The 27,853-nt window shown below is 42.6% G+C and overlaps 3 protein-coding genes across 7 annotated transcripts in view; 2 read left to right on the top strand and 1 right to left on the bottom strand.

Moving 5' to 3' along the window:
* Window positions 1-21,454, top strand: part of plekhm3 (pleckstrin homology domain containing, family M, member 3) — a 127,241-nt gene extending 105,787 nt beyond the window's left edge. For all 5 annotated transcript variants that reach the window (XM_060929337.1, XM_060929340.1, XM_060929338.1 and 2 more), the window contains exons 8-9: window positions 6,950-7,041; window positions 21,221-21,454. In XM_060929337.1, coding sequence (XP_060785320.1) covers window positions 6,950-7,041; window positions 21,221-21,390 — 262 coding nt within the window. In that variant the 3' untranslated portion in view covers window positions 21,391-21,454. The remainder of the gene's footprint in view (window positions 1-6,949; window positions 7,042-21,220) is intronic.
* Window positions 21,391-24,179, top strand: fzd5 (frizzled class receptor 5). Its single transcript, XM_060929346.1, has one exon. It carries the CDS (start codon window positions 21,490-21,492, stop codon window positions 23,233-23,235), a length of 1,746 nt encoding a protein of 581 aa, XP_060785329.1. The 5' UTR covers window positions 21,391-21,489; the 3' UTR covers window positions 23,236-24,179.
* A 3,244-nt stretch (window positions 24,180-27,423) lies between these two features.
* Window positions 27,424-27,853, bottom strand: part of ccnyl1 (cyclin Y-like 1) — a 49,799-nt gene continuing 49,369 nt past the window's right edge. The window contains exon 10 of the mRNA XM_060929330.1: window positions 27,424-27,817. Within this exon, the coding sequence (XP_060785313.1) occupies window positions 27,701-27,817 (117 nt within the window). The 3' untranslated portion in view covers window positions 27,424-27,700. The remainder of the gene's footprint in view (window positions 27,818-27,853) is intronic.

Below are 27,853 nucleotides of genomic sequence, written 5' to 3'. Positions count from 1 at the left end.
GGAGGAAACCCACGCGGACACGGGGAGAACATGCAAACTCCGCACAGAAAGGCCCTCGCCGGCCCCGGGGCTCAAACCCAGGACTTTCTTGCTGTGAGGCAACAGCGCTAACCACTACACCACCGTGCCGCCCCCAATAAATAAATGACCAAGTATAATATTTTTATCTCATTTGTTTAACTGGGTTCTCTTTATCTACTTTTAGGACTTGTGTGAAAATCTGACGATGTTTTAGGTCATATTTATGCAGAAATATAGAAAATTCTAAAGGGTTCACAAACTTTCAAGCACCACTGCATGGAACAGCCTTCTAAGTAGTGTTCGGGAAACAGACACAGTCTTAGCGTTTAAGTCTAGGCTGAAAACATATCTGTTTAGTCAAGCCTTTTGTTAATGGTGTTTATGAGGTAAAGGTGTCGATCTGCAGGGTCCTCAGGCATAGTGTGTTTTGGTAAACTGGGATGTATGGATGCTGTCAGTCCCCCACTCGCTTGCTCACTCGAGTTTGTTGATGGCGTAGCGGCTGCTGCTTTATGTCCCGGGGCTCCCTCATGACTGTGTTACCTTCTGACTCTCCCCTTTTAGTTATGCTGTCATAGTTAGTTTTGCCGGAGTCCTTGCTTCTGCTGAGTGCAAAATGTACACTCTTCCTACTCATCAGGTGACACTGGGCATACCTAACAACCTGTATTTTCTCTCTCTCCCCAAAATCTGTCCCTCTGAGTTACATGTCAATCCTGAGATCGAGATGCTGACCTCTTCTGCTCCTCGGACCTGCCTGATCCATCCTGATGCCCTGTGTCTGGCTGGAGTCTGATTACATCGCTCCTGTAGAGGTCGGCCCCATATGGACAGTCGAAAGTCACATTTGGAGGACGCTCTGGACACTTACAGTAATGCTTTTGTGGCTGAGGACTACAGTTGACTTGCTAACTTTAGGACTGCAGTTGTCATGGACAGTTTTGCACTCAAGTTTCCATCAATGAAGAGTTTATAACATCAACGAAACTGACTTCATGTTAAAACTGTTAAAACTGTTATAATCACATTGTCTGTTATCACCCAAATGAGGATGGGTTCCCTTTTGAGTCTGGTTCCTCTCGAGGTTTCTTCCTCATGTCGTCTGAGGGAGTTTTTCCTTGCCACCGTCACCACAGGATTGCTCATTAGGGATAGATCAGGGATAAAATTAGCTCATGTTTAAAGTGATTAAAATTCTGTAAAGCTGCTTTGCGACAATGTCTATTGTTAAAAGCGCTATACAAATAAACTTGACTTAAATAAACTTGATACATTCTTCTGTTTCCAGTAAAGCGTCTAGCTCCCACAGTGTCTCTCTTCACCTCAAAAAATCGACAAAGGTGGGGAAAGAAGTGTATCCAAGTTGCAGGATTCATATGAGAGTGTTCATTATTTTCGTGTGAGGGATTAGTGTGTGTAAGTGTTGGGCCTGAGTCATTTGGCTGTGATTTGTATTGAGGAGAAGCTAAATTGAACCTGAGTGTCGGCCTCGCTTAATTGTCGTCGCCAATTAGTGCATTGTCGGCAGCCACAATGGCTCCAGTGTAGCGAGGGAAACATTGTGCTTTGTGCTTCTCCAGTGGCCCAAAGGCCAGTCAAGACTCATTTAGGGCCCTGACAACATGGGGCCCGAAATGCCAGAGTGGGGTGAGACACATAACAAAAGAATGGTTTGAGGAGGAAAAGATGATGGAGGGGTTAGGGGTGGAGGGGAAACAATGAGGATGTGAGACAGAAAGCCAAGGTCAAGCTCTGGGGAAACAAGCAACTGAACATCGGCTAAAAACCCCCACCTCTTACACACGGACGCAGACAGTGTCCACGCTGACGTCCACCTGCTAGTTGCTAGTAACGTTGACCTACATCAGCTCTGAGTAACACAGCAGCAGCCATCCATGTCAGAGTAGATCTCATCCACTGTGAATTCTCTCCTCTTTGTACTCCATGCTTTCTGCGTGTTTAGGGTTTAATCGCAGATCACCAAATAGTCTTGGACAACAAAATCATAATGTTGTGCCGTGTTAAAATATAAAGGTCGAATAGATGCAAAGAGATGCTGTAGAGGAAAGATGCCTTCAAAAAATAATGAAATTAAATGTTTCTACATTCAAAAAAAAAAAACGATAAAGTGCAGTAAACAGGAACAAATGAAACAAAGTCAATATTTGACATGACAACCCTTTAGTTAAAAACAAATAGCAGTCTCAGGTCCAGTGAGTGCAGGTTTATAAGGAAATGAGCTGTAGGTTTTACTGAGCATCTTACAGAACCAGCCGCAGTTCTTCTGGACACTTTGACTGTCACGCTCGTTTCTTTATTTTGCACCAAACCCAGCAGCCTTCATTATGTTTTTGTCTGTAAAGTGTCTCTTAAACACAGTAATATCCTACTTTCTTTACTGACATACAAACATTGTTTTCTGTAACATTCAATTTCATGCTGGAAAACTAACTCGAAAATGTTTTTGTACTGACTTGATAATGTAGAAATCATAAAATAGAAAGCTATGACAAAGTTTGTACTAAAAACAAAAACCCAAGGGTTTCCTAAGACTTTTGCACAGTACTGTAGTACTCCATCCATCCATCCACTATCTATAGCTGCTTTATCCTGTTCTACAGGGTCGCAGGCAAGCTGGAGCCTATCCCAGCTGACTACGGGCGAAAGGCGGGGTACACCCTGGACAAGTCGCCAGGTCATCACAGGGCTGACACATAGACACAGACAACCATTCACACTCACATTCACACCTACGGTCAATTTAGAGTCACCAGTTAACCTAACCTGCATGTCTTTGGACTGTGGGGGAAACCGGAGCACCCAGAGGAAACCCACGCGGACACGGGGAGAACATGCAAACTCCGCACAGAAAGGCCCTCGCCGGCTGCTGAGCTCGAACCCGGACCTTCTTGCTGTGAGGTGACAGTGCTAAGCACTACACCACCGTGCCACCCTCATTACTATATATAGTACTATATATACTATATTAGTATTACAGTGGTGCTTGAAAGCCACCACCGTGCCACCCAGTACTGTAGATATTTGTATATAAATAAAAGAAAGGACACGTTGCAATCTTCTTGATCACTATAGCTGTCTAATCTAATCTAATCTAATCTAATCTAATCTAATCTGTTTCACACATCTGTCAACAGATGTTATCTTGTGTACTGAGCGAATTTGGTTATTGATACTCATTACATAATTATATTATCATTACAAAAATAGCAGAACATCCAACAACTCAAAGTACTTCATTGCTTAAAGCTAGATGCCCTTTCGATTTCATAAAATCGGTGAAATTTAGTTCCCTTTGAAATTTGGTGGTTGTGATATACAGTGGTGCTTGAAAGTTTGTGAACCCTTTAGAATTTTCTATATTTCTGCATAAATATGACCTAAAACGTCATCAGATTTTCACACAAGTCCTAAAAGTAGATCAAGAGAACCCAGTTAAACAAATGAGACAAAAATATTATACTTGGTCATTTATTTATTGAGGAAAATGATCCAATATTACATATCTGTGAGTGGCAAATGTATGTGAACCTCTAGGATTAGCAGTTAATTTGAAGGTGAAATTAGAGTCAGGTGTTTTCAATCAGTGGGATGACAATCAGGTGTGAGTGGGCACCCTGTTTTATTGAAAGAACAGGGATCTATCAAAGTCTGATCTTCACAACACATGTTTGTGGAAGTGTATCATGGCACGAACAAAGGAGATTTCTTAGGACCTCAGAAAAAGCGTTGTTGATGCTCATCAGGCTGGAAAAGGTTACAAAACCATCTCTAAAGAGTTTGGACTCCACTAATCCACAGTCAGACAGATTGTGTACAAATGGAGGCAATTCAAGACCATTGTTACCCTCCCCAGGAGTGGTTGACCAACAAAGATCACTCCAAGAGCAAGGCGTGTAATAGTCGGCAAGGTCAAAAAGGACCCCAGGGTAACTTCTAAGCAACTGAAGGCCTCTCTCACATTGGCTAATGTTAATGTTCATGAGTCCACCATCAGGAGAACACTGAACAACAATGGTGTGCATGGCAGGGTTGCAAGGAGAAAGCCACTGCTCTCCAAAAAGAGCATTGCTGCTTGTCTGCAGTTTGCTAAAGATCACGTGGACAAGCCAGAAGGCTATTGGAAAAATGTTTTGTGGACGGATGAGACCAAAATAGAACTTTTTGGTTGAAATGAGAAGCGTTATGTTTGGAGAAAGCAAAGCACTGCATTCCAGCATAAGAACCTTATCCCATCTGTGAAACATGGTGGTGGTAGTATCATGGTTTGTGCCTGTTTTGCTGCATCTGGGCCAGGACGGCTTGCCATCATTGATGGAACAATGAATTCTGAATTATACCAGTGAATTCTAAAGGAAAATGTCAGGACATCTGTCCATGAACTGAATCTCAAGAGAAGGTGGGTCATGCAGCAAGACAACAACCCTAAACACACAAGTCGTTCTACCAAAGAATGGTTAAAGAAGAATAAAGTTAATGTTTTGGAATGGCCAAGTCAAAGTCCTGACCTTAATCCAATCGAAATGTTGTGGAAGGACCTGAAGTGAGCAGTTCATGTGAGGAAACCCACCAACATCCCAGAGTTGAAGCTGTTCTGTACGGAGGAATGGGCTAAAATTCCTCCAAGCCGGTGTGCAGGACTGATCAACAGTTACCGGAAACGTTTAGTTGCAGTTATTGCTGCACAAGGGGGTCACACCAGATACTGAAAGCAAAGGTTCACATACTTTTGCCACTCACAGATATGTAATATTGGATCATTTTCCTGAATAAATAAATGACCAAGTATAATATTTTTGTCTCATTTGTTTAACTGGGTTCTCTTTATCTACTTTTAGGACTTGTGTGAAAATCTGGTGATGTTTTAGGTCATATTTATGCAGAAATATAGAAAATTCTAAAGGGTTCACAAACTTTCAAGCACCACTGTATGTTTATTTCTGGAATATATCACAAAACATCAGGTCATTCTGTGGCTGGGAAGTTATTTAATTTGAGTGGATTCTTGAGCAAATAATGTGCATGAAATCGCTCGCTCCGCGCAGTCAAGCAGACAGAGGAAGTCCGTGTGCGCATGCGCAGGTTTACCTTTGACCCTGCACTGACAGTTACATCATCCTGTCGCTAAACGAACAGCTGATCACACTGAGGTGCTCGCTGACCGCCGATATTTATTAGTTTGGTCCTGCGTTTCCTTTCCTTTGCATATAACATAACGTCTTTTCTTCTCGCTTTCTGTTACAGTCATCGGTCTTTAATGTTTCATTCGTACACTCACGTCCTCCATTTTTCTCTCCTGTTTCAAATTTGTATCCCACAATGCCTTGCGCGAATGGGGAAAGCCCACCACATCATGCATGACGTAGTATCTTGAATCGAGTCATGGTGAAGCAGGAAAAAATAGCAGAGAATTTAGGGCCACGTGGCCTTAAATTCATTAATTGTTCTAGTTAAAAAAAAACTAATACGTTTGGAAGTCTGTGATTCAAATTCAGTAGTTTCGGTCCACTAAACAAAAATACCTGGGTGTCGGGGAAAATTCTTTTCATGACCTACACTTGAAAAATCTGAAAGGCAGTCTAGCTTTAAATATATTTTCTGTTTTGCCTGATATCAGTTGCATTTATCAACAACATCTTTTTTTAAGTTACTTTCTTATCTCTATTTAAAAGCCCCTAAACAAATCCAAAGCAATTTGCATGAATAGCATAGACAATTATCTTTTATACAGGAGACTGCACATGAGTCTCTTTTGTTTTCTTTATGGTTTGACATTGCAGCTCTTTTTAAATGAACTTAAAAAAAAGTAAAAAAAAAAAAATAAGTTCAACAAAGGCGGCACGGTGGTGTAGTGGTTAGCGCTGTTGCCTCACAGCAAGAAGGTCTGGGTTCGAGCCCCGTGGCCGGCGAGGGCCTTTCTGTGTGGAGTTTGCATGTTCTCCCCGTGTCCGCGTGGGTTTCCTCCGGGTACTCCGGTTTCCCCCACAGTCCAAAGACATGCAGGTTAGGTTAACTGGTGACTCTAAATTGAGCGTAGGTGTGAATGTGAGTGTGAATGGTTGTGTGTCTATGTGTCAGCCCTGTGATGACCTGGCGACTTGTCCAGGGTGTACCCCGCCTTTCGCCCGTAGTCAGCTGGGATAGGCTCCAGCTTGCCTGCGACCCTGTAGAACAGGATAAAGCGGCTACAGATAATGAGATGAGATGAGTAGTTCAACAAATTCCAACAAACAAGGCTTGAAATTCATTCAGTGAGGTGGTAAGAAAAGGTCCAAACCTTTTCGAAAAGAACAAAACAAATGCTTTTCTATATTTTTTTAAATACTTGAATGTGTTTATTTGTCAATACTTTGTTAACGTTCCCTGACGTTATTCTTTAAACTGCTACTTTCATTTGTAATTGAACAATTTTTTTTTATTCTCCACACCCTGGGATCATTTCCCACAGGAATTTTCCATACATCTATCATGTATTCTTCTTTTGTCCGGTGATGCTTAGTGATGCTATTCACATATATTAGTACAAAAAAAAAAAAAAGTCATGTGACCAGCGACAAAATTAGGACTATAATATTACTCAGTCTTGCTTTAAAATGATCCGGTAATGCTGTGCCATTAGACCGCCTACATCTTCCATAATTGTGATGTTAATCCGCATTAATTGGGCAAATATACAGTACTTAATGAATGAATGAATGAATGAATGAATGTCATCAAACAGCTGGACGTTTATACGTGTTACATCTGGTCTTTGTGCATTCTCACTCGGCTGTTTCTAAAAATACGAACTCAATAGACTTTTTCATCAGAGCACAACAAGGCGATACATGAAAAATAGGAAATGGTTAAATCTGCTAAGTGAAATTATATCGTCACTCTTTGTGTGCATGTGTGTGTTCTCCACATACAGGACAAGAGGGTGGGGACAGATAAAGCCTATTGTGCAGACACCTGTACAGACATGCAGAGCGTCCAGAGAGAGAAAGACAGAGCTGGAAATAGGTCAGTACGTCTGCTGCATACCCATCACACAACAAAAATCATGTGCACCACACCTTAGCAAGCATCTGACTCACACACACGAGTTGAATGCTCCACTGGAGCTAAACAAGGTGAGTTCTCCTCACTGGAGAATAAACAGCTCCAACTAAAAGCCCAAACATGTTCAAAAGACAAACTACGTTCACTCCAGGAGCTACAGCACTGAGCTGTCCTGTCACTCCGAAGTGATCTCACTCGCTTCACGTTCAATTTTTTCCAATCAGTCAATGTGATTTATGATTGCGGCAGATCTACCCGGTCAGGCAGCTCAGGTTACCACAATCTTCACCTGACATCCCAGAAATGTCCTGAGAACCATGAGTTGTGTGTGGGTGTGAAACACGCTGATGAGTGAGCCCTAGCAGGCCTGTGGAATGCAGTTGTCTCTATTTGCTCCCATCTGTCAAAGTTGTTGTTTAATCAGAGTAATCTGAGTGTTAACAGGCAATAGAAATGCCAGACTGAGCGGTTAGGTCACACAGCACCATACACACACATCCACACACACCCTGTGAGACCTTTGGACCTGAAGAGAGCTGTTAGCTTAGTGAATCAACACACACACACACAGACACACACACACACACACAGAATAATAATTCCAAAACATCTCTTGGTCTCTGAGTGACTGTACATTGTGTATCTATCACTACAATTACATGCACAAAACATTTACACTCTGGTCTTTGCCGTCATTCGATCTTCCGTCGAAGCTGTTTACATGGCTAATGAAAATTAACGTTCCTCTAATATTTCCGTTTACATGCAGCCGTGTATACTCCGATTGTCTACTTGGTTTCTGTACAACGCACAGAGCTGACTGTAAACAGGCGAGAGCAGACTTGTACACTACCGTTCAAAAGTTTGGGGTCACCCAGACAATTTTGTGTTTTCCATGAAAAGTCACACTTTTATTTGCCACCATAAGTTGTCAAATGAATAGAAAATATAGTCAAGACCTTTTTCTGGCCATTTTGAGCATTTAATCGACCCCACAAATGTGATGCTCCAGAAACTCAATCTGCTCAAAGGAAGGTCAGTTTTATAGCTTCTCTAAAGAGCTCAACTGTTTTCAGCTGTGCTAACATGATTGTACAAGGGTTTTCTAATCATCCATTAGCCTTCTGAGGCAATGAGCAAACACATTGTACCATTAGAACACTGGAGTGAGAGTTGCTGGAAATGGGCCTCTATACACCTATGGAGATATTGCACCAAAAACCAGACATTTGCAGCTAGAATAGTCATTTACCACATTAGCAATGTATAGAGTGGATTTCTGATTAGTTTAAAGTGATCTTCATTGAAAAGAACAGTGCTTTTCTTTCAAAAATAAGGACATTCCAAAGTGACCCCGAACTTTTGAACAGTAGTGTAGTACTCGAGTCTGACAAGTGCCCTAATTTTAAAGGCTCGTGGCTTGACTTGAACTTGATCACTGATGCCTCAGACTCGGACTCGTGCATTAACTGCATTTGGACTCGTAAATTGGACACGAGGACTCAGATTTTGTCTTTATTTTTTGTAACATGCCATAATAATTTGGTATAAGATATTTAGCTCTACAGGGCGGCACGGTGGTGTAGTGGTTAGCACCGTCGCCTCACAGCAAGAAGGTTCTGGGTTCGTGGCTGGCGAGGGCCTTTCTGTGCGGAGTTTGCATGTTCTCCCCGTGTCCGCGTGGGTTTCCTCCAGGTGCTCCGGTTTCCCCCACAGTCCAAAGACATGCAGGTTAGGTTAACTGGTGACTCTAAATTGACCGTAGGTGTGAATGTGAGTGTGAATGGTTGTCTGTGTCTATGTGTCAGCCCTGTGATGACCTGGCCACTTGTCCAGGGTGTACCCCGCCTTTCGCCCGTAGTCAGCTGGGATAGGCTCCAGCTTGCCCACGACCCTGTAGGACAGGATAAGCGGCTACAGATAATGGTGCAAGAGAATGCACATTGACCTGTTCATACGTCATGTTCAGGAACAAACTAACGTTCATGCCGCTAAAATGCCTGGAGAGAAGCCCCTAGGATTGTCCGCTTTGCTTATACAGACTCCTCGTGTAGTGGGAAAAAATGTACTGCTGTGTGTCCCATATGTAGAAGAACTATCGAGGAGACGACGGGGATGACCTCGAACTTCGCTCGCCATTTAGCAAGACTCCACCCAGAGAAGGAAGTGACACGCTATGTTCATTGCTCTGTTGATAGTAGGCGGGGCTTGCTGAGCAATGAACTAGCTATGTTAACCCTCTCTCATGTTATTGGCCCTGTTGATAGTGGGCGGGGTTTGCTGAGTGATGAACAAGCTTTTTATCTGTAGCCTGTTAACTAAAATGGGGCGGTCGAGCAGGAACGTTAGTCCAACACGGTAGCAGAGACGCTTTCACATAAAGGCAGCAACAGCCACCGTCACATGGTGCGGGTGGAGTCTTGTTCTCGGACACGACTCGAAATTTCCTTTAATGACTCGGACTTGAACACTGTGGACTCGAGACTGGACTCAGGCTACATCCACATGACAACAGCAACGAGATTTTTTTTTTTAAATATCGCGTCCACATGGGCAACGGATCAGTAAAATATAAGGTCCATATGGCAACACAACGCTTGCTGAAAACGATGCAATACACACGCCACACCTCTACGTGCGCTGTAAGACGGTCCCATCGGAGACACCAGAACAATACAAGAAGTAGACGCATGCACATAAACCCCTTCTTCTGTAGCATCAGCCACATAAAGTTTTGATTATTAATCAGTAGCATAAAATAGTATCTATTGTCTAAGACACTTATTTATATTTCATATTAAAGCGTCTATGTAAATTAATACATAGAAAGCCTGGCCAGGCGCTGAACGTTCTTCTGCCTTCACTTTAAGAGAAATTCAGGGTGAGCATGAGCCTAGGTTCTTCCCTGTCACTCACCCTGTCACTGTCACATGCACACACCTTCTCACTCCCTATCCTATGGCTATAGTCCCTTTAAATCACGTGCTCGTTTTTTGAATGGAGACGCGGAAAGAGGAATGAACGGGGTAGATGGAGAGAGAGAGGAATGAACGGGGGTAGATGAAAGCCGGTACGCCAACATTCTGATATCCTCCAGAATTCTTTAATGGTCCGGAATAAATTGAATGCTACACGTTGATGGATTACTTTGTTCTTCTACGCCCTTTTTGAGGAATGTATTGTCGGACTTAAACCAACATCTGAAGAGGTGAGATCGCTCCTTTTTTTCCCTATTTTTGCTGGCGGGATTGTCATGTGGTTGTGACGTCATCGTAAACAAATCCGTTCTACTCATCCAGACAACTTCGCAACGGCGCCATTGCCAGATTTTTCCACTCTGGAACCCGTTCTCAAAAGATTTCATTTTGGGACACCCAAAACGCCGGTGCCGTGTGGACGCCAGGCCGAAACGATAAACAATTTTATTAGATTCACCTGAATCCGTTGCCGTGTGGACAGGGCCTCAGACTCGAGGTTTAATGACTTGAGTACAACACTGGGCGAGAGGCCGTGTGTCACAAACTGCCATAAAAACCCATAAAAAATTGAGATGCATACTCTAAATGCATTGTCCAAAGAATGCTCCTAAAACCCAAATAATATCAGCATAACCCACATGTCTTCACTGGAAAATGCTAAATTCAAAATAAGGCCAAATTCAGAATATCCAAACAGAATATCCTGTTTACACAAGCCGTGTCATATTTGGAATAATAGTGGAATATTAGTGTGCATGTAAAAGTACTGACTGGGAGCTGCTCATTGCGGTTATGGCAAATACGTTACTGTCCTACAGGCACTATTTCAGGAGTCAGAAACAACATGCTGTGCTCAATACTCACTGTACTTTATAGAGGATATGACACTTTGGCATGAAGATATGAAGTTTATCTTCAAGTGGTGAACATATTCACGAGTGAGTGAAGTGAACGAGTGAAAATATTTTCAACATGAGAAGACAAACTTCATATCTTCACACCACCATGGAATGTTCTTTATATAATATGGACACATCCACAAAAAATAACAAACGCAAGTTAATCAAAAGAATTTTAATTTTGAACCGGCTCGCCATTTTGACAATGTGCATCTAATTAGCAGGAAAACACTGGGGGTGACATCATCGGAGTGAAATATCAGTGATTATTCTACATACAGGTCACTTTTTCAATGGAATAAAAACGTGTTCTGTTCCCTTCTAGCGGGTTTCATTCATTTGGTTTGATAGCATGCGGTATTGTTAGCATATCGCTTATCCTACATATATTATGTCACTCTACCCAATGGAGAATGAGCGTTGAATATGGTTTACATTACTGCAAGGTTGTCAAGACAACATGACGTCACGTCGGAGCTGATGCGAATATTCAATGAGAGTGTTCTGCTGCACATGTGCAGAAGCATTTCTTTGTTCACCAGGAAAGATAAAGACGTGTTGAACACCCGAAAGTCTACCATTAGATATTCTTAATGCATATTTACAAGAGAAAAACATACCAATGGACATCGAAAAACTGGAAAAGAGACAAGTTGGAGATGTAAAACTTCCATGCTAGCAAGTGACTGTGACAATTTGTAAACAAACATGGCCGCCAGGTTTGCTTCATTAAATGCGAAAGATTTTGAGAGGATTTTGTAAGAGAAAGATGTGTTGAACACCTGAAAGGAATGCGTATGTATAATAATAATAATAATAATAATAATAATAATAATATCCATCCATCCATTATCTCTAGCCGCTTTATCCTGTTCTACAGGGTCGCAGGCAAGCTGGAGCCTATCCCAGCTGACTACGGGCGAAAGGCGGGGTACACCCTGGACAAGTTGCCAGGTCATCACAGGGCTGACACATAGACACAGACAACCATTCACATTCACGGTCAATTTAGAGTCACCAGTTAACCTAACCTGCATGTCTTTGGACTGTGGGGGAAACCGGAGCACCCGGAGGAAACCCACGCAGACACGGGGAGAACATGCAAACTCCACACGGAAAGGCCCTCACCAGCCACAGGGCTTGAACCCAGATCTTCTTGCTATGAGGCGACAGCGCTAACCACTACACCACCGTGCCGCCCCTCCGAATTTCTCAAAATATTATGATTCTCTTGAGTCCTCTGCCAAGTCAAGATTCAGAGAAAAAGTTTAAATTTGTGGCTTTGACCTGTTAAAGCCATCCGATTATACTGTACAGAGGATTTAGCCTCATTATCAGTGATTGAATACCCTGATTGAAAAAAAGTGCATCAGTAAACTGAAGTTACTGGGTTACTGGAACAGCATTGCTAATATCTCACCTGACAAAGTCGACCCACATTGTTTTCCTTGTGCCTCCAAACTCGCTAAGGTTTGCGCTGCTTCTAATTTGGGTTTCTTGGCAGATCTTTCATTTCTCCTGTTGCTTCTCAATACTGTGAGATGAGTTTTCTTTCATCTTGATCTTATCGAGTCCTTATTTGAGCCTTGGTGCCCAATCTGGATTTGTTTTATCGTGTAGGTTTGCCGGTGCTCCTGCAAGGTGAGAAGCAGAGTGTTCATGCTAAAGCTCAAAGGGCTAATTTAATCAGCAGAAAACACAGCTTTAATTAGCAATGAACTCTTACCAGATATACAGTGGTGCTTGAAAGTTTGTAAACCCTTGAGAGTTTTCTATATTTCTGCATAAATATGGCCTAAAACATCATCAGATTTTCACACAAGTCCTAAAAGTAGATAAAGAGAACCCAGTTAAACAAATGAGATAAAAATATTATACTTGGTCATTTATTTATTGGGTGGCACGGTGGTGTAGTGGTTAGCGCTGTCGCCTCACAGCAAGAAGGTCCGGGTTCGAGCCCCGTGGCCGGCGAGAGCCTTTCTGTGCAGAGTTTGCATGTTCTCCCTACGGTATGTCCGTGTGGGTTTCCTCCGGGTGCTCCAGTTTCCCCCACAGTCCAAAGACATGCAGGTTAGGTTAACTGGTGACTCTAAATTGACCGTAGGTGTGAGTGTGAATGGTTGTCTGTGTCTATGTGTCAGCCCTGTGATGACCTGGCGACTTGTCCAGGGTGTACCCCGCCTTTCGCCCGTAGTCAGCTGGGATAGGCTCCAGCTTGCCTGAGACCCTGTAGAACAGGATAAAGCAGTTACAGATAATGAGATGAGATTTATTTATTGAGGAAAATGATCCAATATTACATATCTGTGAGTGGCAAAAGTATGTGAAGCTCTAGGATTAGCAGTTAATTTGAAGGTGAAATTAGAGTCAGGTGTTTTCAATCAATGGGACGACAATCAGGTGTGAGTGGGCACCCTGTTTTATTTAAAGAACAGGGATCTATCAAAGTCTGATCTTCACAACACATGTTCGTGGAAGTGTATCATGGCACGAACAAAGGAGATTTCTGAGGACCTCAGAAAAAGCGTTGTTGATGCTCATCAGGCTGGAAAAGGTTACAAAACCATCTCTAAAGAGTTTGGACTCCACCAATCCACAGTCAGACAGATTGTGTACAAATGGAGGAAATTCAAGACCATTGTTACCCTCCCCAGGAGTGGCCGACCAACAAAGATCACTCCAAGAGCAAGGCCTGTAATAGTCGGCGAGGTCACAAAGGACCCCAGGGTAACTTCTAAGCAACTGAAGGCCACATTGGCTAATGTTAATGTTCATGAGTCCACCATCAGGAGAACACTGAACAACAATGGTGTGCATGGCAGGGTTGGAAGGAGAAAGCCACTGCTCTCCAAAAAGAACATTGCTGCTCGTCTGCAGTTTGCTAAAGATCATGTGGACAAGCCAGAAGGCTATTGGAAAAATGTTTTGTGGACGGATGAGGCCAAAATAGAACTTTTTGGCTTAAATGAGAAGCGTTATGATTGAAGAAAGGAAAACACTGCATTCCAGCATAAGAACCTTGTCCCATCTGTGAAACATGGTGGTGGTAGTATCATGGTTTGAGCCTGTTTTGCTGCATCTGGCCCAGGACGGCTTGCCATCATTGATGGAACAATGAATTCTGAATTATACCAGTGAATTCTCAAGGAAAATGTCAGGACATCTGTCCATGAACTGAATCTCAAGAGAAGGTGGGTCATGCAGCAAGACAACAACCCTAAGCACACAAGTTGTTCTACCAAAGAATGATTAAAGAAGAATAAAGTTAATGTTTAGGAATGGCCAAGTCAAAGTCCTGACCTTAATCCAATCGAAATGTTGTGGCAGGACCTGAAGTGAGCAGTTCATGTGAGGAAACCCAACAACATCCCAGAGCTGAAGCTGTTCTGTACAGAGGAATGGGCTAAAATTCCTCCAAGCCGGTGTGCAGGACTGATCAACAGTTACCGGAAACGTTTAGTTGCAGTTATTGCTGCACAAGGGGGTCACACCAGATACTGAAAGCAAAGGTTCACTTACTTTTGCCACTCACAGATATGTAATACTGGATCATTTTCCTCAATAAATAAATGACCAAGTACAATATTTTTGTCTCATTTGTTTAACTGGGATCTCTTTATTTACTTTTAGGATTTGTGTGAAAATCTGTTTTTTGTTGCTGTTTTTAATTATTTTGGGAATTCTTTCTGAAGACCCGTTTCTCTTTGTCATGAGTAGCATTATTACGGCAATTATATCCCGCACACAAAGTAGGCATTGTCTTTCTTCAAAGGCAATGAAATCAAAAGAAAATCACAAAGCATTGCAGCAGCTCACACGTGAAGCGCCGCTATCTTGGTTGTTGTTATCATCCAACATGGCCGACTTCTGGGTTGGAAAATAAGCATGACGTCACTTGCACACAAAGAATACAGTAATTACCACTGTGGTGGCACAGGAGGATGTGTGGCGGATGTGCTCGTGGTGGGGATTGGGGTTGATAGTGTTGTCCCGTCACAGCTCCAGGGTTCTCCTCATGTACATATGGGTTTCTTCTGGGTCCTCTGGTTTCTTCCTTCCTCCAAAAACCATGCAGGTTGATGGATCAGCTATGCTAAACTGCTCCTGTGTGTGAAAGTGTATGTGTGGATGGTGCATGCATGGTGTTCTGAAATGGACTGGTGTCCATCGAGGGTGAATTGTCCCACCTTGTGCACAGTACTACCAGGATAGACTCCAGATCCACTGCTACCCTGCTCACTGCTCACTGAAGAAATCTTGCATAGCTTAACTACATGAAACTACATTCATAACAGTTGTCTTCTCTTCTGTCAATGACATTTAGACCACGGCGTCATTACATTCTCCAATCTGATTAGTCAGGAGGAGTCAGTGAATCTACTATAACAGCAGCTCTGACAAGAGTTTATACACTATTAATTTGCTCATTGTGGAAGGAGTCTCCAGTGTCAGAGGTAAAGCTGCTCCTTTATGATTTCGGAGAAAGAAGAGAACCATTTTTAGTGATCAGTTTCTCTGGAATAAGCTGTCTTATTAACTTCAAGAGAGAGAAAACAAGAGGCTGGTGAGAGAAAGACTGTTTCTCGCTGCAGTAACGTAATGATAACTTGTTTCACAGACAATCGACAACATTCAGCATAACAATAAATGGATAAAAATTCTGTGCAGTACTTTAATAAATGTAAAATATTGTTAGCGTTGGCAAATTGCTGTGTTTTAAGAGAAAGAGTTTGCAATGTGCTGTTATAGGAAAATAATCAGGGTGGTTAAAGTAAACCTGCATCATTCATTCATTCATTCATTCATTCATTCACATCACATCCTGTCAGGCTTTGTCACTTCCTTACAACAACTTTTACAATAAATTAACCAGTGATTGAGCTGCTTCCGTCAGAAACACCTCCACAAGCCTGACAGAGAAAAGTGGAAACCATTACAGTCCATCTTTACACTGATACAATCATTACATTCAAAATCTACCTGTAATCTCTCTCTCTCTGTCTCACTCTCACTTGCTCTTCTCTCTCTCTTTCTCTTGCTCGCTCCTCTCTCTTTCTCTCGCGCCACGCTCCCTCTCTCTTACTCGATCCTCTCTTTTTCTCTCTCTTGCTCCTTTCTCTCTCTTTCACTCTCTTGCTCCTCTATCTCTCTCCCTCTCTCTCCCTTTCTCTCTTTCGCTCCTCACTCTTTCTTTTGTTTGCTACTTTCTCACTTTCTATTGCTTGCTCCTCTCTCTTTCTCTCTCGCTCCTCTCCCTCTCTTTCTCTCTCTTGCTCCTCTCTCTCCTTCTCTCTTTCTCTTTCACTCCTCTCTCTCTCTTTCTTTTGCTTGCTATTTTCTCTCTTGCTTTCTATTGCTTGCTCCTCTCTCTTTCTCTCTCTCCTCTCTCCTCTCTCTCTCTTTCTCACTTTCTCTCGCTCCTCTCTCTCTTGCTCCTCTCTCTCTCACTCCTCTCTCTCTCCCTGTCTCTCTCTCCCTTGCTCCTCTCTCTCTCCCTCTCTCTCTCTTGCTCCTCTCTCTTACTCTCTCCTCTCTCTTACTCTCTCTCCCTCTCTCTATCTTTCTCTTGCTCGATCCTCTCTTTTTCTCTCGCTCCTCTCTCTCTCTTTCTCTCTCTTGCTCCTCTCTCTCTCCCTCTCTCTTTCTCTTTTGCTCCTCACGCTCTCTTTCTTTTGCTTGCTACTTTCTCTCTCACTTTCTATTGCTTGCTCCTCTCTCTTTCTCTCTTTTTCTCTCGCTCCTCTCTCTCTCCCTCTCTCTATCTTTCTCTTACTCGATCCTCTCTTTTTCTCTCGCTCCTCTCCCTCTCTTTCTCTCTCTTGCTTCTCTCTCTCTTCCTCTCTCTTTCTCTTTCGCTCCTCTCTCTTTGTTTTGCTTGCTACTTTCTCTCTTGCTTTCTATTGCTTGCTCCTCTCTCTCTCTCCTCTCCCTCTCTCTCTTTCTCACTCTCTTTCCCTCACTCTTCTCTCTCTCTCTTTCTCTCGCTCACTCCTCTCTCTCTTGCTCCTCTCTGTATCTCTCTCTCGATCCTCTCTCTCTCCCTCTGTCTCTCTCGCTCCTCTCTCTCTCCCTCTCTTGCTCCTCTCTCTTACTCTCTCTCCCTCTCTCTATCTTTCTCTTGCTCGATCCTCTCTTTCTCTCTCTTGCTCCTCTCTCTTTCTTTTGCTTGCTACTTTGTCTCTTGCTTTCTATTGCTTGCTCCTCTCTCTCCCCCTCTCTCTTTCTCTTGTTTGCTCCTCTCTTTTTCTCTTGCTCCTCTCTCCCTCTCTCTGTCTTTCTCTTGCTTGCTCCTCTCTCTCTCTCTCTCTCTCTCTCTCTCTCTCTGTTATTTAGCACCTACCTAAACATGCTCCATATTATTAAAGACAAATGAATACACTCAGTCACAGGTGTTTAGATTTGCTCATTATCAACCAACCAACAAGAAATACATAACTTATATACAGTATATTGTATAAGGAGGACATGCAAAGGGGCATTTGGTGTACAAATCTGCATGTCCATCAACTCTGAGAGAGAGAGAGAGAGAGAGAGAGAGAGAGAGAGAGAGATATTCCCAGTTGTTTGCAAGTGCAATGTTCGCACCATCTGATAAAAAGGTGTTGAATGCAGTATGTATCAGTGGAAGTAATTGAAAACAGTTCCTTCTCTCTCTTATGTTTGTGCATATAAGCGACCTCTGAACTTCAGGGCTTTGACCAACAGAGCATCAAAGTGGACACGAGTCGGTCACCAGGGTGACGCTATCTCCAGGGTAACAGTATAGAAGTCTGCTCCTCCCTCTCTCTTTTTCTCCAAGGTGTGTGTAATTAAGCTTACATTAGACGTCATTTACTGTTTTCACACGTTCATCTTAAACAGACCTTGAAGGTAAACACAGAAGAACAGCGTGACACGCTGCAAGCAGCAGAAGCCCTCTTCAGTCTTTTAGCACACATCATGACCTGCATCCACAAACCCACACACTCGTGTATACACAAGCTTTGCCTTCAAAACTCCTTTATCCAGAAATAACAACTGCAGCTGAGATGGATCTTCTGATTTTAGTGATTTAAGATCCATGCAGTAAATAAGACATGATGTATTTGTGTGTTTAAAATGTACTGTGGTCCTTCTTGGGTTTATGATTAACTATACATGCAAATACGTTTTATTTACATTCGAAGTTTTTTCATCATCCATATTTTCATCACGATCAAATCCTTGATTTATTCTATTTGTGTAATTAATGCCCAACAATAGTGTTTTTTGAAATTTCACATGTAAAAGATTGTCATAAATAAGGAATATCTGAACACATACAAATATGTGAATACATGAATGTGAAGCTAATTAATATTATTTAGTCATATCATTAAAGCAAGGGCGGCACGGTGGTGTAGTGGTTAGCGCTGTCGCCTCACAGCAAGAAGGTCCGGGTTCGAACCCCGTGGCCGGTGAGGGCCTTTCTGTGTGGAGTTTGCATGTTCTCCCCGTGTCCGCGTGGGTTTCCTCTGGGTGCTCCGGTTTCCCCCACAGTCCAAAGACATGCAGGTTAGGTTAACTGGTGACTCTAAATTGAGCGTAGGTGTGAGTGTGAGTGTGAATGGTTGTCTGTGTCTATGTGTCAGCCCTGTGATGACCTGGCGACTTGTCCAGGGTGTACCCCACCTTTCGCCTGTAGTCAGCTGGGATAGGCTCCAGCTTGCCTGCGACCCTGTAGAACAGGATAAAGCGGCTAGAGATAATGAGATTATGAAAGCATTCTTTCACGTGATTATTTTTCTGTAAGTAACAAATTTCAGATATATGGTAATGAATCATTTATTTATTTCCTTAATGTCCTGTTCTGTTTGTGCACAGATCCGAGTCCATCTCTTGGACTTTGGGCTACCATGAGGGTGTGATGGATCTACGTGATAGATAAGGTCCTCATTAATATATGAACAGTGGAGGACGAGGAGGACGATCCTCTGAATTTCTTGTATCTTGATGTTTCCAGGGATTTTGTTGGTGTATTTTTCAGTCCCTTCCTTGACCAGACCGAGAGCACCTATTACCACTGGTATGGTTGTGGTCTTCATACCCCACATTCTCTCAATTTCTATTTCTAGATCTTTGTATTTGGAGAGTTTTTTCTGTAGGTTTTAGAGAAGTGTTTCTTTCGGTGGGGACAGACATATCAATGAGCAGACAAACTCTTTCCTTCTTGTCCTTCACTACTATATCTGGTCTGTTGGCCTTAATTTATTATTATTATTATTATTATTAGTATAATCCCAACAACAAAAGCAACAACAAAAATAAAGATACTACTACTAATAATCCATCCATTATCTGTAGCCGCTTTATCCTGTTCTACAGGGTCGCAGGCAAGCTGGAGCCTATCCCAGCTGACTACGGGCGAAAGCCACTGGGCTCAAACCCGGACCTTCTTGCTGTGAGGTGACAGTGCTAACCACTACACCACCGTGCCACCCATAATAATAATAATAATTATTATTATTATTATTATTATTATTTGTAGTAATAGTAGTATTCTTATTGTTGTTGTTGTTGTTATTATTTTTTATTATTGCTACTACTACTACTACTACTACTACTCCTAATAATAATAATAATTATTATTATTATTTGTCGTAATAGTAGTATCCTTATTGTTGTTGTTATTATTTGATTATTATTACTTCTACTACTACTAATACTACTACTACTAATAATAATAATCATAATAATACTTTGTAGTCGTAGTAGTAGTAGCTTTATTATTATTATTATTATTATTATTATTATTATTTTATTGCTACTACTAGTAGTAGTAGTATAATCCCAACAACAACAACAACAAAAATAACGATTATTATTATTAGTAGTAGCTTTATTATTATTATTTTTTTTATTTTATTGCTACTAGTAGTAGTAGTATAATCCCAACAACAACAACAACAACAAAAGGATTATTATTAGTAGTAGTAGTATCTTTATTATTATTATTATTAATTATTATTTTATTGCTACTACTACTACTACTAGTAGTAGTATAATCCCAACAACAACAACAACAACAACAACAAAAATAAGGATTATTATTATTATTAGTAGTAGTATCTTTATTTTTATTATTATTATTATTATTTTATTGCTACTACTAGTAGTAGTATAATCCCAACAACAACAACAACAACAACAAAAATGATTTATTATTATTAGTAGTAGTATCTTTATTATTATTATTATTATTATTATTATTATTATTATTATTTTATTGCTACTACTACTAGTAATAGGAGTATAATCCCAACAACAACAACAACAACAAAAGGATTATTATTATTATTATTATTAGTAGTAGTATCTTTATTATTATTATTATTATTATTATTATTTTATTGCTACTACTACTACTAGTAATAGTAGTATAATCCCAACAACAACAACAAAAATAAGGATTATTATTATTATTATTATTATTATTTTTAGTATCCTTATTTTTGTTGCTGTTGTTGTTGCTGGGATTATTATTATTATTATTATTATTAAGCTGTGCTTTGCCTGAGCGGATGTAACACCACAACACAACGGCACCTGTTGCACCAAACCCCCCCCCCCCCCCCCATTTCCGATCCCTGCTTCTGATTGGCTGCGTATGAGTGAGAAGGCGGGGCCTAGAAAGACCCGCTAACCTCTCAGCAGACAGACGGCTTCTAACCAAAGGGCGTGGTCCGTGAGTGTGGTGGGCGTGGTGTGTTTGTGATGGGCGTGTTCTAGTCCAGTAGAGTGTGAGCCCAGACTCAGCAGCCCGCAGAGGCGCGCGCGGCGGAGCAGCGGAGTGAGAGGCAGAGTGCGGGCCGGGAGGAGGTGCGCTTCAGTCCCAGTGGAGACAGAGAGAGGGAGAGAGAGGGAGAGACCTGTTGCTGTGTGAGGAGTGAGAGCGCTGTGGACTCTGCCCCCAGGTGTTTGTGCACAGTGGATTATTTCAGCTGTCATGAGGAACCTGGAGGAGAGCCAGAAGGGAATGGGTTCCAAACTCACTCACTCACAGCAGTTAAAGGCAGAATGAACTTTTAACTTTTTACAGCGCGCGGTGAATGATTGACTGTGAGGAGGGAGGGAGTGTGTGTGGGTGCGCTGCTCAGCCGGTGCGTTCACAACACACACACACACACACACACACACACACTTTAAAAATTATTATTATCAAATTATTTTTAAACAACTCAGTGTAACATTGTGAAAGCTTTGTGTTTTCCTGCTGAAATGCTGTGTTCCTGTTGTTTCCTGCAGGATCAGTGTGTGTGTGTGTGTGTGTGTGTGTGTGTTGGACCCGAGTGCACTGCGGCCCTGGGATGAGAGTGAGCTGTGATTTACGGCGCTGTGGACTGGGGACATGCTGCTGGAGCAATTACTGTTTCCTTCAGGGATTCCTTCTTTCCTTCAGGGTAGCAATAAATTAGGAACAGGGTCCTGAGCTGAGAAAACATTCAGAGAGTAAATTCCAAAAGACATTAAAAAAAAAGTCTCCTTTAATATTTGCGACTGAAGTCCAGAAGACCATGGAGAAGCCTCCTGCCTCTGCTGTGGTGTTTCAGCTGCTTGCTTTGCTTGTCTCACAGCTGCCACATCTGGCACTCGCCGCCTCCAAGGACATCGTGTGTGAGCCCATCACGGTGCCCATGTGCAAAGGCATTGGCTACAATCTCACCTACATGCCCAACCAGTTCAACCATGACACGCAGGAAGAAGTGGGATTAGAAGTGCATCAGTTTTGGCCTCTGGTTCGGATACGTTGCTCTCCGGATTTGCTGTTTTTCCTTTGCAGCATGTACACGCCGATCTGCCTCCCCGACTACAAAAAGCCTTTGCCGCCATGCCGTTCTGTCTGCGAGCGGGCCAAGAAGGGCTGCTCGCCTCTCATGATCCAGTACGGGTTCGAGTGGCCTGAGCGTATGAGCTGTGAGCAGCTCCCCATGCTGGGTGACCCGGACCGGCTGTGCATGGATCAGAACAGCAGTGAGACTACCACTCTGTCACCCTCGTTCCCCAAACCTACGCCCAAGGGCCCAAACAGGCACCGAGCCACGGTAAAATCTGGCATGTCTCAGAAGTGTGACCGGGAGTGCCGCTGTCGCGAACCTTTGGTCCCGATCAAGAAAGAGGCTCATCCGTTGTACAACCACGTGCACACAGGTTCACTGCCCAACTGTGCTCTTCCTTGCCACCAGCCCTATTTTTCCCAGGATGAACGTGCTTTTACAACCTTCTGGATCGGTTTGTGGTCTGTACTGTGCTTCATTTCTACCCTCACCACCGTGGCCACATTCCTTATCGACATGGAGCGCTTTAAGTACCCTGAGCGGCCCATCATTTTCCTGTCCGCTTGCTACCTTTTTGTGTCACTGGGCTACATTGTGCGCTTGCTGGCGGGACATGAACGGGTGGCGTGCGGTGGCTCTGGTGACCAGCAGCACATCTTGTATGACACCACAGGCCCGGCCCTGTGCACGCTGGTCTTCCTGCTCGTCTACTTCTTCAGCATGGCTAGCTCCATCTGGTGGGTGGTGCTGTCGTTCACCTGGTTCTTGGCCGCAGGAATGAAGTGGGGAAATGAAGCCATTGCTGGCTACTCGCAGTACTTTCATCTGGCAGCCTGGCTGGTGCCCAGCGTCAAGTCTATTGCCGTTCTGGCTCTCAGCTCAGTCGATGGAGACCCTGTTGCTGGAATCTGCTACGTAGGCAACCAGAGTCTGGAGAGCTTGCGTGGCTTTGTGCTCGCACCTCTAGTAGTCTACCTCTTCTCCGGGTCACTCTTCCTGCTGGCTGGTTTCGTGTCGCTCTTTCGCATCCGCAGCGTCATCAAGCAGGGTGGCACCAAGACGGACAAGTTGGAGAAGCTGATGATTCGCATCGGCCTGTTCACCGTGCTCTACACTGTGCCAGCCACCATCGTAGTGGCATGCTTAGTCTACGAGCAGCACTACCGGCCTGGCTGGGAGCAGGTTCTCGCCTGTACCTGTCCCTCCGAACGCCAGCAGCTTGGTCTGGGGCCCGAATATGCAGTCTTCATGCTCAAGTACTTCATGTGCTTGGTGGTGGGCATCACCTCCGGCGTGTGGATCTGGTCAGGAAAGACAGTGGAGTCATGGCGCAGGTTTGCAGCGCGCTGCTTCCCATGCAGGGCCAGAAAGCCGCACGCCTCGGCTTCCTCTATGTACAGTGAAGCTAGCACGGCATTAACTGCTCGAGCCGGATCAGCACCGCCCGGATCCTACCACAAATCAGCTCCGCCGTCGCATGTCTGAGCAGCGAACAGCTACCGAGCAAACGGATCCACCTGGATTTAACATAAGGATCTTCACAAACTGCCAAGTAGCTCAGCGCTTCAGTTCTACGTATGCAGATAAAATAACGATCAAATGGGATTTAGACTTTTGAACGAAGGAATTAACTGGAGAACGAACTCCTGGCTCAAGTAATGCTGGGAAAAAAATATATATATCACAGGAGCTCCAAGACACTCTGTTCTACTTAACGATTCTTGTGGGCATGTTATTTATTTGTGTATGTAAATATTTGCTCCTTTTGCATTTCGCAGCTCCAGCTGTGTGTGTTTGTGCTTTTATAATGGAAACCAGAGGTGGAACATTTTGACGATATTGAGACCTTGTTTAATTTTAAATTCCACAACCAGTCATCAAGCGTGTTTAGCTGGGAAACGATAAGTGCTGTGGTGGAGAGTTTGTTTGGAAATACACAAAAAACTCCTGTAATAGAATAGAATTGTGAAGAGGAATTGAGAAATGATGGGGAAATGTCATTGAATACAGGATCTCCAGGCATCCTGAGCACACGCACGCTGGAATTATACGTTGACTGGTTTTATAGCATGTGCTTTGGTTTTACGTGCACGGTTTGCTTTTGGTTTGCTCGGCAAGATGAATTTGGTATACGCTGAAAATAAACAGGGAACAGTCTGTAGAATTTTTGTCGCAGAAAATTTGCAACGAGACAAAAAAGAAACCAAACACCAAAACTATAAATCCTAGAAATGAACTAGAAGTTGGATAGAAAACTGCCTGGAAATCATGATGGACTTGACATCACTAAGCTTGACACCCACCTGGTGGTCATTTCTGTTATTGGGTTAAACTGGACCCCACACTTCATCCCTGATGGATTTAAAGTGCCATTCCACCATTGGATGTATTCTTTGGCATAAAATACAATATATTTTATGACAACATGACTAGACAGAGAAGTCTTTTAGCTTCAAAATGATATATCAAACATAATTTTTTGACAACGACAAGTATATTAATTTTGCGACCAAAGTCACCTACCCTTTTAATTTCCGCGCGTGATGTCATCGGCAGGTTCCCCTTCTTGTGTACCACGTGATGTGGCACATATTATCAGCAATGGCGGATAGAACGCGATAAAAATAATACCAATAAATCTAGCTAATACCAATAAATCTAGCTAACTGAAAGATTAACTCAAAATTTTTTGCAATTTTTTTGGCCCCCATATGCGAGGAGAAATGACTCTCTCACTTTGGGGGTTTCCTGGTCTAAAAATAGACCGACACGTGGTACACAAGAAGGGGAACCTGCCGATGACATCATGCGCGGAAATTAAAAGGGTAGGTGACTTTGGTCGCGAAATTAATATACTTGTCGTTGTCAAAAAATGATGTTTGATATATCATTTTGAAGCTAAAAGATTTCTCTGTCTAGTCATGTTGTCATAAAATATATTGTATTTTATGCCAAAGAATACATCCAATGGTGGAATGGCACTTTAAGCCTGTAAATCAGATTACCAGTTTACATACTTCCAACAGATATGTCTCAGTAATTTGGGATTTCAGGCTTTTTGGTCTGAGCTCAGGTTCTTCAGGACGTGTGTGTGTGAGATGTCTGTCATACGGAGCGGTTGTAGATCGAAGTAAACGTTTGTCTTTATAAAGCACTCAAAAGTGCTAAATGTTCACAATGCTCTTAACAGTTTTTTTTCTTCTTCTTCTCATTCTGCTGCTCAGTATCATCCTGACTATACTGTTAATACGAGTCTGATCCGACACCACCATCGTTTCATGTTTCTACGCGAGTGTACATATTTGTTTTGCCCTCTGTGTGTAAATCATGTAAAGGGCATTTCTTTTTAACAGCCTGCACTGCGGCCTTGTGTGTAAATACTTTTTCTTAAACAAAATGTCAATTCGTTGCTGAGATTTTAAAGAAGATTTAGATATTTATGAAAACTGGAGTGTTGTGTTTCTCTTCCATGTAGAGAATAAAACTGGAGAAATCTGTGAACAGTAGTTTCTGGATGGTCGTCTTCGGCTTCCTGTTTTAATACCTTTAATATTTCCGTGTCGTACAGTAACTTATATGGACAAGAGCTTTGAGCTGCTTCCGGCACTTGATTGCAGTCCAAAAGCCACATGATGTTCAATAGTTATGGGAAATATTCATCCCTGCAAAGATACTCAAAAAGGTTTCGTGCATTTTCTGACCTTTGGCTCTTTCAGAGGATTCTACACACATAAAAGATACATAAAGCAGTTTTCTGGATGTGATACTCTGCTGCCAAAGAGCTCGACAGCTGCAGGGATATGCTGTCGAAAGGGTTTATAAAACGACAGGTACTCAGTCAGATACAAGAACTTACACTACCGTTCAAAAGTTTGGGGTCACCCAGACAATTTTGTGTTTTCCATGAAAAGTCACACTTTTATTCACCACCATAGGTTGTAAAATGAATAGAAAATATAGTCAAGACATTTTTCTGGCCATTTTGTAGCCTGGCAAGCCAGACTAAATGTGAATATTTAGTCTGGTCTCGATCCGTAGACATTTCCGAAGGGTGTGGGAGGAACAACCCGCTGTCTTTCAAACGGTCTCTGTGCATATAGGCCAACGCTCTGACCAATCAGCGCAACAGTGACTGTGACGTAGTCAGAGCGACAGAAAGCAGTGGGGGAGGCCTTGAAATAAATAATTTTTCAAAATGCGTATTAATTAATAAACAGGTTCTAGATATTAAGAAGTTTGGAGATAATGACCACAAGTTTGGAGTCTGTACCACATACTTAACATACACTTTTTTTCCCCCCAAGTGTTTTTCAAGGGTTTGCTTAAACTGTTTTTGAGAGTTTTTATTTAGTGGTGTTTGGTGAAATAATTTCCCTTAAATTTAAAATAACGGGAAAATAAGAAACAATCAAAAAGTAATGTTTCAAAGCTGTTTATTAATTCTTCGTACTGCACAAACTAGCCCCATCCTTTTGGCTACGAGCGGAGCCAGCTGGTAGATCAGACTTTTGCCATAGCCGGTCGGCAAAACAGCGAAAACGTCCTTCTTGAAAAGGAATGAGCGGAGAGCCTCTTCCTGCTCATGTTTCAACGAAAACTCCAAGTCTAATTCTTCTAAAACTGATTCCAAAGTGGAGTCAAACGCGCGCTGTTCACTAGTGGTAGCCATCTTTCCTGTTGTGCTTTCTCCAGCGTCGCACAGCCTTGTCGTCACTCCTGCAAAAGCCCGCCCAAAGAATCCAAACAAAAACCTTGCGTTGGGATTGGCGGGCACGATTTGATGCCCGGGGTGTTTTGTTGATATGGTGCGAGGCTAGACCCACTCGTAGGCAAAAATATTTTTGGCCGCTAGGCGGGTGGGTCTAGTTTACTAGGCTAGCCATTTTGAGCATTTAATCGACCCCACAAACTCAATCTGCTCAAAGGAAGGTCAGTTTTATAGCTTCTCTAAAGAGCTCAACTGTTTTCAGCTGTGCTAACATGATTGTACAAGGGTTTTCTAATCATCCATTAGCCTTCTGAGGCAATGAGCAAACACATTGTACCATTAGAACACTGGAGTGAGAGTTGCTGGAAATGGGCCTCTATACACCTATGGAGATATTGCACCAAAAACCACACATTTGCAGCTAGAATAGTCATTTACCACATTAGCAATGTATAGAGTGGATTTCTGATTAGTTTAAAGTGATCTTCAATGAAAAGAACAGTGCTTTTCTTTCAAAAATAAGGACATTTCAAAGTGACCCCAAACTTTTGAACGGTAGTGTACTTATAAAAAACCTAGACCTGAGTAAACTCACTATAGAATACCCCCCGCTGTCATCATATATTGCTATATGTACAGGAATAAGTTGAATCATCTCCTTTTTGAAACATCGACCCGGGATTATTTTCCTTCATGCACATCTCGATACTGCAACCGTCTAAAGTTTCATCAAAATCCATCAAACCGTTTAGGACGAGTTGCGCTTACAAGACACATAGACAGACTGATGGACAGGGTGATTCCTATATATAACCCCCCCAACTTTATATAATAATAATAATAATAATAATGACAAAGCCCTTTAATTATGTAAAACATCAGTCTTGTCATGTTTGCTATATTGCAATATACACAGTAATATTTGATTGAGCAGCTTCGTTATCCTGCACACCAAACAGGAACAGTTTTACATGATTAGTGTTTATTTAAAATACTCCATCTGCAATTGATTTCAATTAAAAACTGACAAATTTCACAGCTAGTGGCCTACATAGTAAGCAAAAAGCAAAAAAAAAAAAAAAAAACCCAAACAAACAAACAAAACTCTTGAGTCAGTTTTTGTTTCTATGTAGACAGGTCATTGGTTGTTGCACCGATGAGAGAGATCTCAACTGGAGGACAGGAAGAAGACAGTTTGAAGTGGGTCACGATCCTTGTTGAGGGAACCGGAGCCGATGTGGCCTAGGAGAGCACGGCGTTGGATCTGCGGATGCCCACCAGGTTGTCAGCGCTGAAGGATCTCCTCATGGCGGCTCTGCTCAGATCTCTGTACTTATCCTCACACAGTCTGGAGATCGCCTGCGCCGGAAACACTTCGTTCTAGTTGCTGCATCG

Source organism: Neoarius graeffei, chromosome 9, assembly GCF_027579695.1.
Source record: "Neoarius graeffei isolate fNeoGra1 chromosome 9, fNeoGra1.pri, whole genome shotgun sequence".
Classification (NCBI taxonomy): Eukaryota; Metazoa; Chordata; class Actinopteri; order Siluriformes; family Ariidae; genus Neoarius; species Neoarius graeffei.
Note: the sequence above shows the minus strand (reverse complement) of the source record. Positions and strands in the feature narration are given on the sequence as shown.

Coding starts and splice junctions, on each gene's coding strand:
- fzd5 (XM_060929346.1), top strand. CDS start 21,490: ATGGAGAAGCCTCCTGCCTCTGCTGTGGTGTTTCAGCTGCTTGCTTTG.